This window comes from Ursus americanus, chromosome 9 (genome assembly GCF_024610735.1).
Source record: "Ursus americanus isolate L20-20 chromosome 9, mUrsAme1.1.p, whole genome shotgun sequence".
Lineage (NCBI taxonomy): Eukaryota > Metazoa > Chordata > Mammalia > Carnivora > Ursidae > Ursus > Ursus americanus.
This window is the reverse complement of record NC_142135.1, coordinates 636,372-654,227: the sequence shown is the minus strand read 5'-3', so window position 1 is coordinate 654,227 and position 17,856 is coordinate 636,372. Positions and strand designations below refer to the sequence as shown.

Below are 17,856 nucleotides of genomic sequence, written 5' to 3'. Positions count from 1 at the left end.
GAAGCTGGGGTGTTCCCTCTGTGGTGGGTGTGGCCCTGGGATGAAGCTCCTCCCCCAGGCAGGAGTGGGTGGCCATCAGGACAGAGAGAGGCCTGAGATGGCCTGGGGGCATCTGTACTGGCTGTGGGCCCTGGGAAGCCTGCAAGGGGGGGGTCCTGAAAAATACTGGAGATGGGCTTCAGTGCGCCCATGAGCTGGGCAGTCCCCTCTCTCTAGGTCAGAGGACAGATGTGGAGGTCACAGGAACACAGCCAGGTAGGTGGGTGGAGTGGTAGGGAGCAAGTCTTGCCATGGACTCTCTGAGAGGAGGGGAGGGATGTGGGTCTCCTTCCTGCTCTACCCCCTCCCCCCCCCCCCCCCCCCCGGCAGCCTCTCCCTCAGCGGCTGGAATGCAGGCCTGGCCCCACATGGTCCTCCCAGCCAGGGGGCAGCAAGGGCTGCAGTAGAGAGATTGAACAAAGATAATGAACTTGAAAAATGGTGAAATGGATAGATTCCTAAAAAAATTAAAATGTCAAACTTGGCAGGAGAAGAAAGAGAACTCAACTAAACCAACAAATAGTTGACCAGATCATCTTCCAAGACCTTCCTTCCTTGCAACACGTGTACGCAGGGCCCACATGGCTGTAAGGTTGCATTCTACCCAACTTCTAATTTCCATCCCATACACGTGGGTTTGGAGACTAGGCAGAGACTCTGAGCTGCCTGGTGGAGTGAAGTCAGTGCCGCCCGGGGGGTCTAAGTCCGCATCTACTGTCAGAACGGGAGGGACTGAGAAGCTGTCAGGGTGCTCCCTCTCAGAAGTAGATGAGGGAAAAAGCCTGGAACCGTGGTTGACGCAGAAAAAGCTTCTGATGACGTTCAACACCTATTTATCGTTAAAACTCTCAGCAGTAGGGACTGGGGAAGGACTTCTTGAGCTCATTAGAGTTCACGCACCCATGCCCCCAGCATACCTCCTCATGAGTGGGACACAGGCGCATTCCCTTAGGATCAGAGCAGGAAAGCACCCCCTCCCCGGCAGTGGAGCCTGGAGGCTCTAGGCTTTGTGGACCGTTGCCCAGCCTCCCTGCCTTGTCCCGGCCCCTGCTTTGTTTCTCCCTGTGGCACTCACTGCCTTTTAATGTCCTCGACACCTGACTGCCTGTTGCTCGCCTCTCCGCAGCTACGGTGTAGACGGCCTGAGGTTGGGGTGTTGTCTGTTTTCACTGCCGTGTCTCCGCACCTGGCACAGTACCTGCCACTTGTAAGCACTCAGTACTTGTTTTAGGGAGGAGTGATTCCCTCATCTAGACGTTAGAGCTCGTAATAAACAGGACCGCCAGCTGCAGGAGTAACGTATGAAACAACAGTAGTTTTCTCCAGTGGCAGTGTGGGAGCGGCCCACTGGACAGCACCCAAAACATACCGTATTTATAGAAGCAGCAGGAGCATATCAGGACATATCCTAGAACTAAGCTCACCAAGAATGGCCGAGGTCCCTACGGAGAACAAGTTTACAGCTCCGAAAACGTAACAGTGAGAAAAGAGACTGCAGCAAACGGTATCGTGTACTTAGCGTTGCAGGTGATAGCAGGAGAGGACACTCGGGCAGGAAGAGCGGGAGTGCGTGGAGCGCGGCTGGGAGGGAGACACGGGCACGGAGGCTGAGAAGCGCACACGATGAGATTTCCTCCTGCCTCACAGCTGGCCGTTCGTGTCTCCTGTTGTTCTGCTGGGTTTTCGGTTTCCATACTGACCAGCTTTTCATCCTGTGTGTCATTCCTGCTCCTGCTTTGTCCTTTGGCATGTGGCTCTGTCCGTGATATTCTCTGCCACCAAAATTATCTAATGTTTCCCTCGTCGTGTACCTGTGTTTTATGGTGTAGGTTTTGTTATATTTAGAAAAGCCTTTTGAATTCTGCAAACTGTTTTTCAGATCCTCCTATTACCCAATATACTTTTATTGTTTAATCCACCTGGAACTTATTTTAGGGAAACTGTGAGTGAGAATCCAACTTTTTATTCTCTCCAGACAACCGCCCGTTCGCATTAGTTAATCTTGTGCTGTGTAGCCAATGATTCTGAAACGTGGCACCTTCACATGGCAGCTGCTGGTTACTCCATGACCACGGTCGGTGCGGGGTCCAGGCACGGCTTGGCCGCGTGGTCCTGGCTTGGGGTCTCATGTGGCGACAGTCTGAAGGCTCAGCTGGGGCCAGGGGGCCGGCTTGCGCTGGGGTGCCCTCGCAGGGCTGTTTGCTGGAGGCCTTGGTTCCTTGCCACGGGGCTCTCCACGGGGCTGCTTGCGTGTCCTTACGCCTTGGCAGCTGGCCTCCCCAGAGGGAGAGCCTGCTGTGGTGCCTTTGTCACCAGATGAGGTCTTTACAATGGGAAAAGCAAGGAACTCGCTGGGCACCTGGGGCCAGTGCCTGCCCCTCGTCCGCTTCCCCCAGTTGTCCGAGCGCCAGCAGAGTCCAGTTTGGGGCAGGGCCTGTGGTTCTAGGGACTCGCTCCATACTATTGGTCACTTCCGCTTTGCAAGATGGGCTGTTCTCAAGAATTGTCATTGAGCATTTTGCACAGAGGCCCTGCTGGCATCCTTTGCCGTGACCCTGACCTAGGGTGGCGGGGGGAGGGACTGGGAAGCCGCCTCACAGCTAAGCCCTGGGTGACTGTGTAGGGGCTCCTGTGTCACCCGCTGAGGTGGAGTGAACCCTAGAGACACATTTGCCAACAGCTTCAGTTTTTGCTTTAGCCAATGCAACTTTTTTTTTTTTTTTTTTACAATTTTGAATGAGTCGTTACGAGGGGATTTGGTTTCCAGTGCTTTCTGTATTCTAGAGATTAGTGGTTTCCAGCCCGTGCCAGAAGGAGGTGTGACACCGTCTCCTGGCTGCTGGTGGGAAGGAGCCAGGACTCAGCTCCCTTGAGACACCAGGGCCAGCCGTGTGTCCGCTGTCCCCCCTCCCCCAACAGTAAGGGCGGAGGCTTGAAGCAGCCTCTGATCACAGGCATCTGTGTCACCCCCAGAAAGTGCTGGAGTGACCTACACCTGGAGGCTCAGCTGCCTGCCGCGGTGGGTGTAGAAACCACGAGGCTTGGACAGTCTCTTTGGGCCCTGCGTCTGTAGGAGCATGTGTCCTTCCGTCTGGGCTAGTGGGGCCCTTGGGAGGCAGCAGCGCTCCCCTGTGACTGTTGTCTCCTGCCCCTTGGAGCAGATCTGCGTGCCCGTAGAGTCGTCCAGCCCCCTGGTGGTGAGCAACCAAAAGGAGGTGCTGCGGTGCTTCACTGTGCTGGGTAAGCAGGCTGCGGCCTCCCACGCAGGGCCGTCGTGGACACGGCGTCTGCTCGCCCGTGGACCACTTGTGTGCAGGGTGGCGGCTTTGCTCAGGGGTTGGAGCTGAGGAGGTTTCTTTGTCCGCCTGTCCCTGTGTAGCTTCAGAGCCTCATCTCAGAGGCCTGGCCTGGCTGCAGCCCCTGGCGTCCGTCCTCCCTGGCCCTTGGGGTTTGCACACACCAGCATCAAACAGGGAGCAAAGGTTATAACAAATACTTTTTTGGATGTTGCTTGCCCTGCAGCTTGCTGTGCACCTGACCGCTTACTGGCCTTCCTGCTGCCCAAACTAGATGCCAGCAATGAAAGGACCCGCGTGGGCACCCTGCAGGTCGTGAGGCATGTCATCAACTCAGCTGGTGAGTGTCCAGTGGGGGGCAGGGCCTGAAAAATACTGTCCATCTTTTAGGTGAAAGGAACATCTTGCTCTGATTCTTTTTTTTTTTTCCCAAGATTTTATTTATTTGAGAGAGAGAGCGTGAGCGAGCACAGATGGGGAGAGGGACAAGCAGATTCCCCGCTGAGCATGGAGCCTGACATGGGGCTCGATCCCATGACCCAGAGATCATGACCTGTGCTGAAACCAACAGTCGGACGCTCAACCAACTGAGCCCCCAGGCACCCCTTGCTCGGATTCTTTAAAAAAATTTCCCTACTTTCTATTTTGCAAAATTCCAAACTTTTTGAAAAATACCTTTCTCCCCACCAGCAAATGCGCATCGTAGACATTTGCCTTTGCTGGGTGGCTGCACACGCTGGGGTGCTGCACCCCTTCCCCGGGCCAGGCGTTCCCTGTTCGCCCCCTGGCCTGATGGCTCAGACACGTCGTATGTCATCTGTCACAGCTGCCCCTGCGGGTGTCCAGTCAGAGAGACCTGTCTCTTAGGTGGGGGCCCCTGGGAAGGTGCAGGCCGGCTGTTCGACAGAACACCTTTCGGTCTGCATATGTGTCATGGCTCCCTCACAGTCAGATGGAAGGCTTCAGTCTTCTGCTTCTAAGACTCATTTAATCAGCAATGAGCTTGGGCACTTGGCACCCCCGAGTTTGTGTTTTTTGATGAGTCTTGGTCAGTAAATAATGGCCACAGGCCATGGTCGGCCTGCAGCCTGCTGTCGGGCAGCCCAAGCTCTGCGTGGATTTTCCATGTTAACAGGTTGTAAAAGCAGAGTGTGACAGGCCACACATGGTGCTTGAGGCCTAAAATAGTTTCTCATTGGCCCTTTATGGAACAAGTATGCTGACCCCTGTCCTGTGAGGTCTGCTGTGGGTCGGGGCTGAGTGACAAACAGTACCTACGGACATGAGGCATCTTACGGAGTCGGGGGAGGATGCCCTGTGGGAAGGGGCCGGCAGCCGCTCCTTGGAGCCCTGATTCCCTGATGGGGAGGCTGAGGTGACTCGCCCACATGGCTTCTCTGGGCGGCAGCCGGCAGCGCTCGGAGCTGGGCGCCTGTGTGCATGCGGACGCTCAGAGCGTCCCTGTCCCCGACCGGGCTGCCTCGCCTTCCTGAGTGGCCCCCTTGCATGTCTGCGTCCGGGTTGTCTTGTGCTCCGTAGGTCTTGTTTGTGGGTTCTTTGTGCCCTTACACACATGCACGTGTATGTATTTAAGGAAGAAGACTTTGTATTTTCTATTTTCTTATGTCCTGTATTCAGTTTATTTAAACAAACAAAAACCCGGTTCACCCATTTTCCCCACCCTCCACCTCTGCAACCATCAGTCTGTTCTCTGTGTCTGTGAGCTCAGTTTTATAGATACAGATAGGTGATAGATTTTTTTTTTTTTTTAGATTCCATATGTAAGAGAGATCACCCAGTATTTGTCCTGCCATCTGAATCTTGATTAGTCTTTTTTTTCTTAAATGTTCTATCAATTTTATTTTTTTAATTTAAATTCAGTTAATTAGCACATAGCATATTGTTCATTTCAGAGGTAGAGGTCAGTGATTCATCAGTTGCATGTAACACCCAGTGCTCATCACATCAGTGCCCTCCTAATGCCCATCACCCAGTTACCCCAGCCCCCCATCCACCTCCCCTCCAGCAACGCTCAGTTTGTTTCCTAGAGTTAAGAGTCTTTTATGGTTTCTCTCCCTCTCTGATTTCGTCTTATTTTATTTTTCCCTCCTTTCTGCTATTATTCTCTGTTTTGCTTCTTAAATCCCACATATCAGTGAGATCATATGATAATTGTCTTTCTCTGACTGACTTATTTCACTTACCATAATACCCTCTAGTCCCATCCTGTCATTGCAAATGGCAAGATTCCATTTCTTTTGATGGCTGAGTAATATTCCAGCGTATATGCAGACCACATCTTCTTTATTCATTCATCTGTCGATGGGCATCTGGGCTCTTTCCATAGTCTGGCTCTTGTAGACATTGCTGCTATGAACACTGGGGTGCAGGTGCCCCTTCGGATCATTACATTTGATCCTTGGGGTAAATACCCAGTAGTGCAATGGCTGGGTCTTAGGGTAGCTCTATTTTTAACGTCTTGAGGAACCTCCATACTGTTCTCCAGAGTGGCTGCACCAGCTTACATTCCCACCAGCAGTGTAAGAGGGCTCCCCTTTCTCCACATCCTCGCCAACATCTGTCGTTTCCTGACTTGCTAATTTTGGCCGTTCCGACAGGTATGAGGTGTATCTCACTGTGGTATTGATTTGTATTTCCCTGAAGCTGAGTGATGTTGAGCACGTTTTTATGTGCCTGTTGGCCATTTGTATGTCTTCTTTGCAGAAATGTCTGTTCATGTCTTCTGCCCATTTCTTGATTGGATTATTTGTTCTGTGGGTGTTGAGTTTGAGAAGTTCTTTATAGATCTTGGATACTAGCCCTTTATCTGCTATGTCATTTGCAGATATCTTCTCCCCTTCTGTCGGCTGTCTTTTGGTTTTGTCAACTGTTTCCTTTGCTGTGCAGAAGCTTTTTATCTTGATGCAGTCCCAGTAGTTAATTTTTGCCCTTGTTTTCCTTGCCTTTGGAGATGTGTCTGAAAAGAAGCAGCTGCAGCCGCGGTCAGAGAGGTTGCTGCCTGTGTTCTCCTCTAGGACTTTGATGGATTCCTGTCTCACATTTAGGTCTTTCATCCATTTTGAGTCTATTTTGTGTAGGGTGTAAGAACATGGTTCAGTTTCATTCTTCTGCACGTGACTGTCCAGTTTTCCCAACACCTTTTGTTGAAGAGACTGTCTTTCTTTCATTGGATATTCTTTCCTGATTTGTTGAAGATTAGTTGACCAGAGAGTTGAGGGTCCATATCTGGGTTCTCTATTCTGTTCCATTGATCTATGTGTCTGTTTTTGTGCCAGTACCATACTGTCTTGACGACTACAGCTCTGTAATAGAGCTTGAAGTCCAGAATTGCGATGCCCCCAGCTTTGGTTTTCTTTTTCAACATTCCTTTGGCTATTTGAGTTCTTTTTTGGTTTCATACAAATTTTAGGATTATTTGTTCCAACTCTGTGAAAAATGTTGGTGTTTTGATAGGGATTGCATTGAATGTGTAGATTGCTCTGGGCAGCACAGACATTTTAACAATATTTGTTCTTCCAATCCATGAGCATGGGATGTTTTTCCATTTCTTTGGTCTTCCCCAATTTCTTTCGTGAGTGTTCTGTAGTTTTCTGAGCACAGATCCTTTGCCTCTTTGGTTAGGGTTATTCTCAGGTATCTTATGGGCTTTGGGTGTAAATAGGATCCATTCCTTAATTCTCTTTCTTCTGTGTCATCGTTGGTGTTGACATGCACCTGACTTCTGTGCATTGATCTGATAGCCTGCCATGTTGCTGCAGTCCTGTCTGAGCTCTAGCAGGCAGTTTTGGGGTGGAGTCTGTCTTTTGGATTTCCACATAGAGAATTAGGTCAAATGCGAAGAGCGAGAGTTTTCTTCTTTGCTGACTCGGATGCCTTTTATTTCTTTTTGTTGTCTGTTTGCCGAGGCTAGGACTTCTAGTACTATGCTGAACAGCAGTGGTGACAGTGGACATCCTTGTCATGTTTCTGACCTTAGGGGAAAAGCTCTCAGTTTTCCCTCATTGAGAATGGTATTCACTGTGGGCTTTTCCTAGATGGTTTTTATGATCTTGATTTATGTTCCCTCTATCCCTACACCGTGAAGAGTTATCATCAAGAAAGGATGCTGTATTTTGTCAAGGAAGTAGATTTTTTTTACCAAATGATGTAATTCAAAAACATGCTTTTTCCCTTGTCTTGTATACCTTAGAGAATTAATAGTGTCGTCATGCATTATCACTTTTTCTAAAGATTTTATTTATTTGTCAGCGAGTGAGAGAGAGCATGAGCAGGGGGAGTGGAAGGCAGTGGAAGAAGCAGGCTCCCCGCTGAGCAGGGAGCCCGATGCGGGACTTGATCCCAGGACCCTGGGATCCTGACCTGAGCCGAATGCAGACGCTTAACTGACTGAGCCACCCAGGCATCCCTATTATTTTTATTTTAAAGTATAACACCCATACAAAGATCACATGTGTTTACCGTTCAGCGTAATGACCCCTGCTTGTGCCTGTGAGAACTCGGCCCTGGCCTGGAGCCCCCGCTGGACTTCTGGCCTGTGATGTGGTTAGGGCCTAAGCTTGTGAATTACTTCGTAACTGGCTTCTCTCCCTCAGTATTCTGTATGTGAAATGTTCTCGTGCACTGCAGTTCCCTCACTTCCTGTCTGTGATGCATTCCAGTGAATTAAGCCGTAGTCCATCTCCCCAGTGGTGATCGATAAGTAGCCGTCTCCTGTGTTTTCTGTTACGATGCACCATGCTACTGGGAACACTGTTCCCGTGCACGTTCAGTTAAGCATATGCCCGGAGATAGAGTTTCGGGTCATAATGTATGCGAAGTTCAACTTCAGTTGATAAAATCATTCTGTTGTGCAGAGTTTGTAACCCAGTTTATACACCCCACGCCTTATTATCACAGGCAGCGTGTGAGCGACATTCGTTGCGCCCTCGCCAACACCTGTAGTTTCTAGCTTCAGCCATTGCGGTAGGTGTGTGTTGTTTCTCATTCTGGTTTGTTTGTTTTTTTTAAGATTTAATTTTAGCGCACACCCAAGCAGGGGGAGGGGCAGCGGGTGAGGGAGAGAGAGAATCTCAAGCAGAAGCCTCGCTGAGCGTGGAGTCTGACACGGGGCTCGATGCCACAACCCTGAGATCACGACCTGAGCCAAAACCCAGAGTGAGATGCTTCACCGACTGAGCCACCCAGGTGCCCCTCATTCTGTTTTTTTTAAAATTAAAGCACGTATTTAGTTGGACTTACAGTGAGGAAGTCAGTAATAGCTTGTTGATGTATCAGAAGTCCTTGAAACATGTTTTTTCCTCAGTGGTAACCAGATTTTATTCTTTTTCTCTTCACCTTCATCGAGACGTACTTGACATACGACATTGTGCAGCATTAGGTTGAAGGACCAGTGGGTGATGGCAGCCTCTCCCCTGGTGGGACGGCTTAGACCGGAGCCCCTCTCCCCACTGCAGGCCTCACTGATCACAGGAGCTGCTGTGTCCCCAGTGCCGGCTGCGTCTGTGGCCCTGTTCATGCCCTGGGCACCTGTGGGAAGGCTCCGTTACTGTCTGTTTTGTAGGTGAGGGTAGGAAGGCCCAGTTCAGGAACGGCCCCCGGCCTCGCGTTAGCATGAGTGGCAGATCTGAGACGGACCCCCAGCTTGGGGTGAGCCGGGGCCCTGCTCGTTTTAGAAGTCCTCGAATTTTGAATTAAAATATTATAGTATGATTAAGAAGTTGGGGCCATAGTTGGATTCCTTTGTACCGTGATCCAGGAATCCTTTCTTGTGTGGGTGGCACTGCCATACCCCCCAGGTTGGCCCCATAGGAAGCTCTTGCCTCTTCCTGTCCTTGCTTCACTGTTCTGGCGCATAGGGCATGCTCACTGAAAACTCTGATGACAGTCTGAGTTTCCTTACAGATGATTTGGTCTGTTGGCCTGGATGCCCAAAGGATGTTTATTTTTTTATTCTAAATCCAGAAATTTTATTGACTGTGTTGGCTGTCCTGGGGTGATTTTTTTTTCCCCAGGTCTGTCAAGTGCCTTTTCAGCGTGTAGTTTCAAATCTTATTTTATCTCAAGATTTTTATTTTTATTTTTTTAAAAGATTTTATTGATTTATTTGGCAGAGAGAGAGCAGAAGCGGGGGGAGCGGCGGAGGGACAGGGAGAAGCAGACTCCCCACTGAGCAGGGAGTGGGAGGCGGGACTCGATCCCAGGACCCTGGGATCATGACCTGAGCCAAAGGCAGATGCTTCACTGACTGAGCCACCCAGGCGCTGCCAATAGCATTCTCTTAATTCTTGTGCCTTCGTAGGAAGTCTTTAAATCTTGTAGAGTATCTCCTTCAACTCTGTTTTTCAAGATTGTCCATCACCATTAAAAAAATCTTTTTATTGTAAGACAGATCACAGGCAGGAACCACACAAAATGACTCATTGTAAGACAAACACCTGGGAGTCTCTAACTCGGGCCCTTGGGTTGACTTGTTGCTCCAGAAGCCCCTTCCCTGCATCCCGTTCCAGTGAGGAGCCAGTAAGTGAGTTCTCCTGATTTTATAGTACCCACTTCTTATCGCGGAGGGCTGTGTCATTCACTCGTATGCCCCAAGGTGTCATAGTTTAGTCGTTAAAAAAAACTGATGCATTCGCCAGTGTCTTCTTTTTTTGGAGTGTTGCTTTTTGTTTATATTTGTTATAAAATACACATGACAGAATCGACCCTCCTGAGCATTTCTGGGTGTCCGATTCCGTAGCGTCGGTTACAGTAATACTGTGCGGCTGACGTCCTGAGCTCTCTCCATTCTGCAAAGCCGGAACTGTCCCCATGAAGCAACAAGCCCCGTATTTAAGGTCTTTCTAAACTGTGCCCCTCCACGCATTCTTTTCTTTCCCTTGTAATTTATGTGTAGAGACGCCTGGGCCATTGGACCTGGAGGGTCCCCGCAGTTGAGTCTGCCGACCTTTCTCAAGGTGAGGGTCAGCGTGTTTCTCTTTCATCTGGATGTCTTGCAAATTGGCAACTGGATTCAGAGACAGAACCAGGATCAAGTTCAGTCCCTTTGGCAAGACCAGGGAAGGCCCTGTGATGCCTGGTTTTCTCTCCCCCGCGGTCTTTTTTTTTTTTTTTTTCTAAGATTTTATTGCTTTATTTGACAGAGGGAGAGAGCACAAGCAGGGGGAGGGGCAGAGGGAGAGGGAGCAGCAGACTCCCCGCCAAGCAGGGAGCCTGATGTGGACTTGATCCCAGGACCTGGGGATCCTGACCTGAGCCGAAGGCAGACGCTGCACCAGCTGAGCCTCCCAGGCGCCCCTCTCCCGAGGTCTCGGCTGCATCGATGATCAGTGTCTGGGGCAGATTTGGTGATGCTCCGGTGTGGTGATTTCTTCTTCATTGAGTAATCGGAATACTGTGATGAAAAAGCACTTACCTCATGTCCTGTGTGCTCACGGACAGCTGTGGCTCCTGTGAAGAAGCCGGGACTGATCGATTCTTTTGCTGTGTTTGTCAGTTTTCAAGAAAATAGATTGGTTCCCTATTATCCTCTAAATGTAACTTTTTTTTTTTTAATCTTAAAGGCTCATAGGGATGATTAAGTTCTATTATATTTGCTTTTAAAAGACATTATTTGGGGGGGTAGGGAATAAAAGGCATTATTTTATGTCACATCTCAAAAAAAAAAGAATCTTAAGTGCTTATGGTTTTAACATATTTAATGGGTTTCAGTTCACTGCAGTCATTGCCATTATCGAAGCGTCTTTGGGCCATGGGAGCCCCTTGAGGGTCGGAGTCCTTTGGCAGCTCGTGCTCTTGACTCGTAGGTATTTTTCTTTTCTTTTCTTTTCTTTTCTTTTCTTTTCTTTTCTTTTCTTTTCTTTTTCTTTCCTCCCTTCCTTCCTTCCTTCCTTTTTTCTTTCTTTTTTTTTTTTTAAGATTTTATTTATTTATTTGAAAGAGAGAGAGACAGCCAGCGAGAGAGGGAACACAAGCAGGGGGAGTGGGAGAGGAAGAAGCAGGCTCCCAGCAGAGGAACCTGATGTGGGGCTCGATCCCAGAACGCCGGGATCACGCCCTGAGCCGAAGGCAGAAGCTTAACGACTGAGCCACCCAGGTGCCCCGAGGCTCTTAGATATTTCTTTCCCCTGACTTGGAATCAGTCATTTCTCTAAAAAGCCCTATTTTCTTAGTGAGAAACTGTCCTTAAAGACAGTAGTCTGGTGTTAGGGATGCTTGTTGCATCTCAGTGGTCACTGTTTCCAGGCCTTTTAGGAGAGATAGCTAGGCGATGGTGCTGCCCGTAGAGACAGATGGGAGAGTGCCATGAGTTCATGCTGACATTTCCGATTCAACACACAGGCTACAGAGCCTTGACTTTTACGCTTTTCTCTGGTTTCTTTAAAGTCCAGTAATTTTACTAGAACGTCCTGGTTTTGGTCATTGTGGATCAAACGCTGTGGGGAGAGCAGGGAGCCTCATCTTTACAGTGCCCCCGACCCCGGCCTGGTGCTCCCCCAGTAACCCCGCTCCCACTGCGGCGAGCGCTCGGCTCAGCCGCCACAGGTGTCCTGGCTCAGGAGGCCCTCCCACCGCACTCCGCCTGGCTGTGCCTTCTCTGCCTTCGGCTCTTAGCTCAGATGTGCCTCATTCAGAAGAGCCGCTGGACCCCGACTGCCGCTACAGACCGGATCCCCCGTCGATGGTCTGTTTTTCTGCCTCTTGTCTGCACCTTTCATGACGTCCGGACAGTGTGTGACGGTCTCATTGATCCTCTGCTTGTGCTTTACCTCCCCTGTTAGGACAGAAGCCCCTTGGGGACAGGCCGTGGCTGCCTTGCTCTGTGCTGCACCCTGAGCACATCGTAAGGGCCTGGCTCACAGCCGGCCTCCACAGAAACCCGAGGAGCCAGTCGAAGCTGCCGGCGGTGGCAGTGTGAGTCCAGTGTTGTCTCCCACGTGGCAGGAAGACCGGGGCGTTCTTTCACACTCGCCTGTCATCCTGAGCCTGAGGGACGTGGGACCGGACTGACGTCCGTCCTCGGCCATGTCCGACATCCTTGAGCCCTCGTGTCCCCTCGTCCCTTCCCTTGGAGGGCACTGCTCACCACCTGCACCAGGTTTTCTGTTGGTTTTTCTGTTGGGTTATTTGCATTCTTTGCTCTTTGTAACCTTTTCTTGGGAAATAGAAATACGAACGATAGCTCACAGAGCACATGTGTGGTCGGCGGCCTCTGTCAGTGCTGCTTCTTCGCCCAGTAGGATGTCTTCAGTGTCCTTGGGCTCACTTCCGTGCTGTGACCTAGCCCACACCCTGGACCACACCTGTCACTCCACCTGGCTGCCCTGGACCTGGGTGCGGGCCCTCAGCTTTCCCGCCATTCGGGCTGCTCTGCAGCCTTGCTCCCAGGCAGCTTTGCCCCCGCATGGGGCAGCTGTCTCCGCACCTCCCTGGCTAGCAGGTGGCAGAGTCTGGCCGCCTTGCCTTCCTTTCGGCAGTGGGGGCTTGGTCAGGTCCCTCGTCCAGTTTTTATCGGCTTCTCTTGTGCGTTGAGGACGTGAGCTCTCTGGTTGTGTGCTGTATTTCTCTTGTCCACCTTGGTGGTCACTCCCCGGGCCTTCTCCTGCCCTCCTGAGTCCCGGCGGATCCCTTTGTCAACTTCCCATGGCTCCTGCTCTGCTTTCCCACTGGGTGTTCACGAAGGTCCTTTGCAGCATCTTACCAGAAGGCCGGTTGGTCTCACAATTGGGTCTACAATCGTGTTTTCTCGGCCTGTGCATTTCTTGTTGCCAGGAGCCCAGTGGACTTTCTCATGGCCACCACAGGGCAGAGTGTGGGCGTGAGCGACGGACTCTGGATGACCCTGCCCCAGGGCTGTCAAGGGGAATAAAAGTGCCATCCCTGAGGCTCCTGGTGGGCTCCGTGGAGCGTGTGGCTCTTGATCTCCAGGTTGTGGGTTCTAGCCCCACGTTGGACGTAGAGATGACTTAAAAATAAAATCTTTTAAACAATAAATGAAGTGCCCTCCCACCGTGTGCCTCAAAGGCTCCCTGCACTTTGGGCACTCATGTCTCTATCCTTGTTCCTTTTGGTCTCAGAGCCACTTCCTGACAGCCGCCCTCAGTCCCTGCTTACCGGTCAGGAGACAAAGGCTGACCTTGCCGGTTCTCACGTGGGAGGGGGTCCTCAGACCGGCGGCATCAGCACAACTGGGAATGTGTGGAAAGTGCCCACGTGGGCCTGCTAACAGGCCTGCTGGGATTGGGGTGCTGTTGGAGGCCCCCCAAACCTGGCTGTACCTGGCTCAGGACACTCTTTCACCTGCTTCCCTAAATTACCTACCTTCCAGCTTCTTATTGGGTAAAATTATGTTATTTGGGACAAAGGGTCATTTGTCCCCCAGAGAGAAATGGGTGGGCTTTGCTTAAGAGCCATCCCCTCCCCTTGCTGAGGGCCAGACTGCGGCCAGACCCTGGCAACGGAGCATTGGGCCTCATGGGGGTGGACGGGCCAGCCAGCCTCGGTCATGGTGGGGAAATTGAGCCATCTGTTTGTTTCTTGCAGCTTCTCAGATGGAAGTTAAGAAGCCATTTATTCTGTCCTCCATGAGGCTTCCACTTCTGGACACCAACACCAAGGTAGATGGTGGGGTCAGCCCGAGCTCCACGGGGAGCAGCCGCAGGAGGTGTGGCGGCGCTGGGGCCAGAAGTCCTCACTGACTCAGCCAGACCTAGACATCAGAGGGAGGACGCAGGTGTGGGCACTGCCGAGTCGTCAACTAGGACTCCCCACATCCTACTCCTTATATAGTTAACCACGAATGAAGTTAGGAAGCAGTCCCCGAGACCCCGTCGGGTCCGCCGATGTGCTCGAGGGGCTCCCAGAGCTCACGAGAGCTGTCATGCTCACCGTTCCGGCTTGTCGCAGGGAAAGGGCACAGACTTCTATCAGCCAGGGGAAGGGGTGCCCCGGGCAGGGCTCAGGAGGGTCCACACCGCCTCTCCCCGTGGAGTCGCGGGCAGCGTGAGCTCCGCTGGCCCCGAAGTGACAGCGCGCAGGAGTGTTGCCAGCCAGGAAAGCCCCCAGCCTCGGTGTCCAAGGTCTTTATCTGGCTTCTGGTCACGCAGACCTGGACGGCTGCCCACATGGCTGACCTCAGTCTCCAGCCCCTCGGGAGGCTGAGCTGATACCGTGTGGCCCAGAGCCCCAGGGAAATAAGGACACTGGACTCGGGACATCCCCGGGCTTGGTGATGACCTCCCAGCAGCCGAGGACAGGGTTGACCCTTACTGACCCTTGTTGGGGCCCCATAGTCAGGCAGACCTGCTTACTCACAGGTAGCAAGGGCCCCCCTGCCCGTCCCTACAGGCTGCTCCAGACTTTGCACTCATCCTGGGCAGCCTGCTCCTTGGCGAGAGATTTGGAAATGACTGAAATGGACCCCAAACCACTGAGGGCCCATCTGTTGTAGGCCTCCACGCACAGCCCCAGCATCTGCTCGTCCTCGGTGCTGTTGCTCTGGAGCGCCTCTGAAAGGGCTCACACCGTGGGCCGCGGACGATGCCGGTGGCCAGGCGCAGCCTCAGCCTGAGCACCCATTGTGCGACCACAGTGCTCGCCCCCCAGATCTGCCCCTTCCCACAGTCGTTCAGGGCACGTGTGTGATGGGGGGTGGCATGGAGCTGTGAGTGGCCAAGGAGGCTGGGGGGTTAATATTTGACCTGAGGTCCAAAGGGGAGAGGCATTATGAGGAAGGATCCCCAGGGAGGGGGCATTGGGCCGGTGTCTGTGCCAGTGGGCTGGAGGAGAAGGCGGAGGGCCTGGAGGAGGCACCAGCTCTGGTGGAGGGGGTTTTCAGAGCCACGGCGACCTGGCTGTGCCTTTGAGCCACCAGGCGGAGCCATTGAGTGGGGCGGACAGCAGGCTCAGCTCCCAGGAGTGTTCGGGCAACATCTGTAGATTCAGGGTCCTTGTGCTGAAGGGGGGGGATGGAGCTGGGATGGTAGCACGTAAGAGGTGCCAACCCTGTGGAGCCACAGTCCAGCTCGAGGCGGGACAAGCACGGGGAAGAGGGCACAGCACGTTGGGAGCCAGAGGAGCAGTAAGTCTTGTGCCTAGGAAAGGAGGGTGGTGTGAGGGACAGGAGGAGAAGGGGCCTTCCTCTGAGGCTTGAGCATGTCCACAGGCTGGCGAGGTACAGATACAGGTGTATGTAGATGGGGTATGGGTGTGGGCACAAAACAGGTGCAGGCACGGGTGCAGACAGGTGCACACTTAGGCGCAGCACAAATGTCAGTGCAGGAACAGGTGTGGGCAGAGGAAAGGGCAAGATTCCTGTCTCCCAGCTGGACTGCTGTGGCCCTGTCCGGGGTCTCCCTCTGAGGCCCCTCCCTGACCTCCCTTGCTCCTGGGCAGGTGAAGCGGGCCGTGGTGCAGGTGATCAGTGCCATGGCCCACCACGGCTACCTGGAACAGCCTGGAGGAGAGGCGATGGTGGAGTACATCGTGCAGCAGTGTGCACTGCCCCCTGAGACGGAGGTAAGGGGGTGCCCCCCACCCATCTGCTCTTGGGCTCAGGAGCTGTTGACCTTCTGTGAGGCAGCGTGGTCATTGGAAGCTGCGCAGCCCCAACTTGAGGGGCAGATGGGTGTGCGGGTCTCAGTCTGTGTCCTGAGCACCTCTCTTATTTCTGCGCTGGGGCCTCTGCACCGTTAGTGCTTCAGTCCTTTAGCTCCCAGGACTCAGGAGAGAGACAGAATAGATATGTAGTTCTCTTTGGAGCTTTTCTATTGAAAACGTTACTAAGCAAATCCAAGTTTCTTCTTGAGGGAGAGCAAGGTAGATGTCAAAAACAACAAACCAGACATGACTGTGTGCTCTCCGTATGGCCTTGAGTCTGCCGTAGGCCTGGCCTCTCAGGCCCACAGAGCCACCCTGCCTGCCCAGGTCAGCTCAGAGCTACATGTCCTCACCCGGGACCTCCGTGTTTAGTAGGTGACATACTGGAGTCCAGCCAGAGGGAGTGAATGCTGCTACCCTGCCTCTCAGGCAGCCGCTGCCGGCCCTGGTAGGGGTCCCGCTCGGCGCTGTGCCCTCAGGCCTTGGGGCGCTAGGTCCCCTGCTGCTTTGGCCCACTTGGTCTCTGCATTTTCACAGCCGCTCTGGGGTTGTTGGGCATGTACTGGAGAGAATCAAGACCTCTGTTTTAGTCTATTAGTCCCTAGTATTTGGGGATTTGAAAATTTCTTTTAGGGTATTAAATTTTTCTAGGCGAATAGTTTTTCATGGCCATTGCAGACTTGTAATTTTATTGTATTGTCTATTGTGAATCTGGCCAGGTTTATTCCTGCTTTTAAGAGTTTGTTGAGAGGGGCGCCTGGCGGGCTCAGTCAGTGCAGCGTGCAACTCTTAATCTCAGGGATGTGGGTTCAAGCCCCATGCTGGGTGCAGAGAGGACTTAAATAAATAAAATCATTTAAAGAAATGTTTGTCGAGATATTGTTTTTGACCTAATAGATGGTCAAGCTTTCAAAATTGTTCGTGTTTGTTTGGGATGAAGTTCTTTGTTTTTAGAGCATGCTTTAAAACTTGTTATTCCAGGCCTAAACATCCCTATTTTCTTTATTTGACCTTTGATCTCTAAGGGAGAAGTGGTGGGTCTCCTACAGTCATATTCTGGCCATTTCTCTTTGCTGTTCAGTGTTTGCTTTTTGGTATTTCAAAGCATGAATGGGAGACGCAGACAGGACATGTAGAAAACAGGTCATTTTCTTGCAAGGAACCTTCCTAGGGAGCTGGGCTGTGGGTGCAGTCTCTCTGGAGAGGACGGACTCGGGCTGCAGAAGCTGTAGCAAAGGGAGGTTTTCTTAGGCAACTGTCACATCCACACGGGCCCTCCTGCATTTACAGATGTCAGCATGGCCACAGTCGAGGATAAAGTGGTATCTTACAGAGTCTGTGCCTGGCAGGGAAGTCTCAAGGCTTCCGGAGACTCATTATTCCGGAGACTAGACCCAAGCCAGCTGCGCCTGTTTCCTTGGGCAGTTTTGGTGCAGAGTATGTTACCTGCCCATGCTGGGTGACCTCGCGTCCCCCTGTGGAGGCTAGGCAGCGTCTGCCCTGTTTGCATACAGGCTCTGTCCTCATGGCCAGAGCCCACAACTGTGCAACCTTTGAGAGCAGAGCAGTGCAGCCCCATGCGTGCTCCTGCCTCTGTCCCCCTCGCTCCCCAGCCGCAAAAGCTGGGTCCTGACAGCGAGGACCTCCCAGCGGACAGCGTGCGGGCCATCAGCATCAGCACTCTCTACCTGGTCAGCACCACTGTGGACAGGATGAGCGACGTGAGTGTGTGGGCCTGCCCCGCATCCTGCGCCTGGGCTCGCCCGAACAGCTAGCCTCCCAGCCCCCAGGGCACCTGATGACCACTGTCCTCCTGACCTTGTGGCCCAGGGACTGTTGAACCCTGCGGTGGGGAAGCTGCAGGGGCAGTGTGCTTTCCGGGCCACCTCCCCAAACCTTCCCGAGC

The 17,856-nt window shown here is 52.3% G+C and overlaps 1 protein-coding gene across 6 annotated transcripts in view; it reads left to right on the top strand.

Annotated features, from left to right (window-relative positions):
• The window catches only part of MROH1 (maestro heat like repeat family member 1), a 68,930-nt gene that overhangs the window by 25,762 nt on the left and 25,312 nt on the right, over positions 1-17,856 (top strand). For 4 of the 6 annotated variants that reach the window (XM_087864487.1, XM_087864486.1, XM_045777437.2 and 1 more), the window contains exons 10-15: positions 217-255; positions 3,201-3,279; positions 3,562-3,675; positions 13,896-13,969; positions 15,747-15,869; positions 17,564-17,671. In XM_087864487.1, coding sequence (XP_087720613.1) covers positions 217-255; positions 3,201-3,279; positions 3,562-3,675; positions 13,896-13,969; positions 15,747-15,869; positions 17,564-17,671 — 537 coding nt within the window. The remainder of the gene's footprint in view (positions 1-216; positions 256-3,200; positions 3,280-3,561; positions 3,676-13,895; positions 13,970-15,746; positions 15,870-17,563; positions 17,672-17,856) is intronic. The other 2 variants (XM_087864489.1, XM_087864488.1) reach the window with 1 other exon arrangement.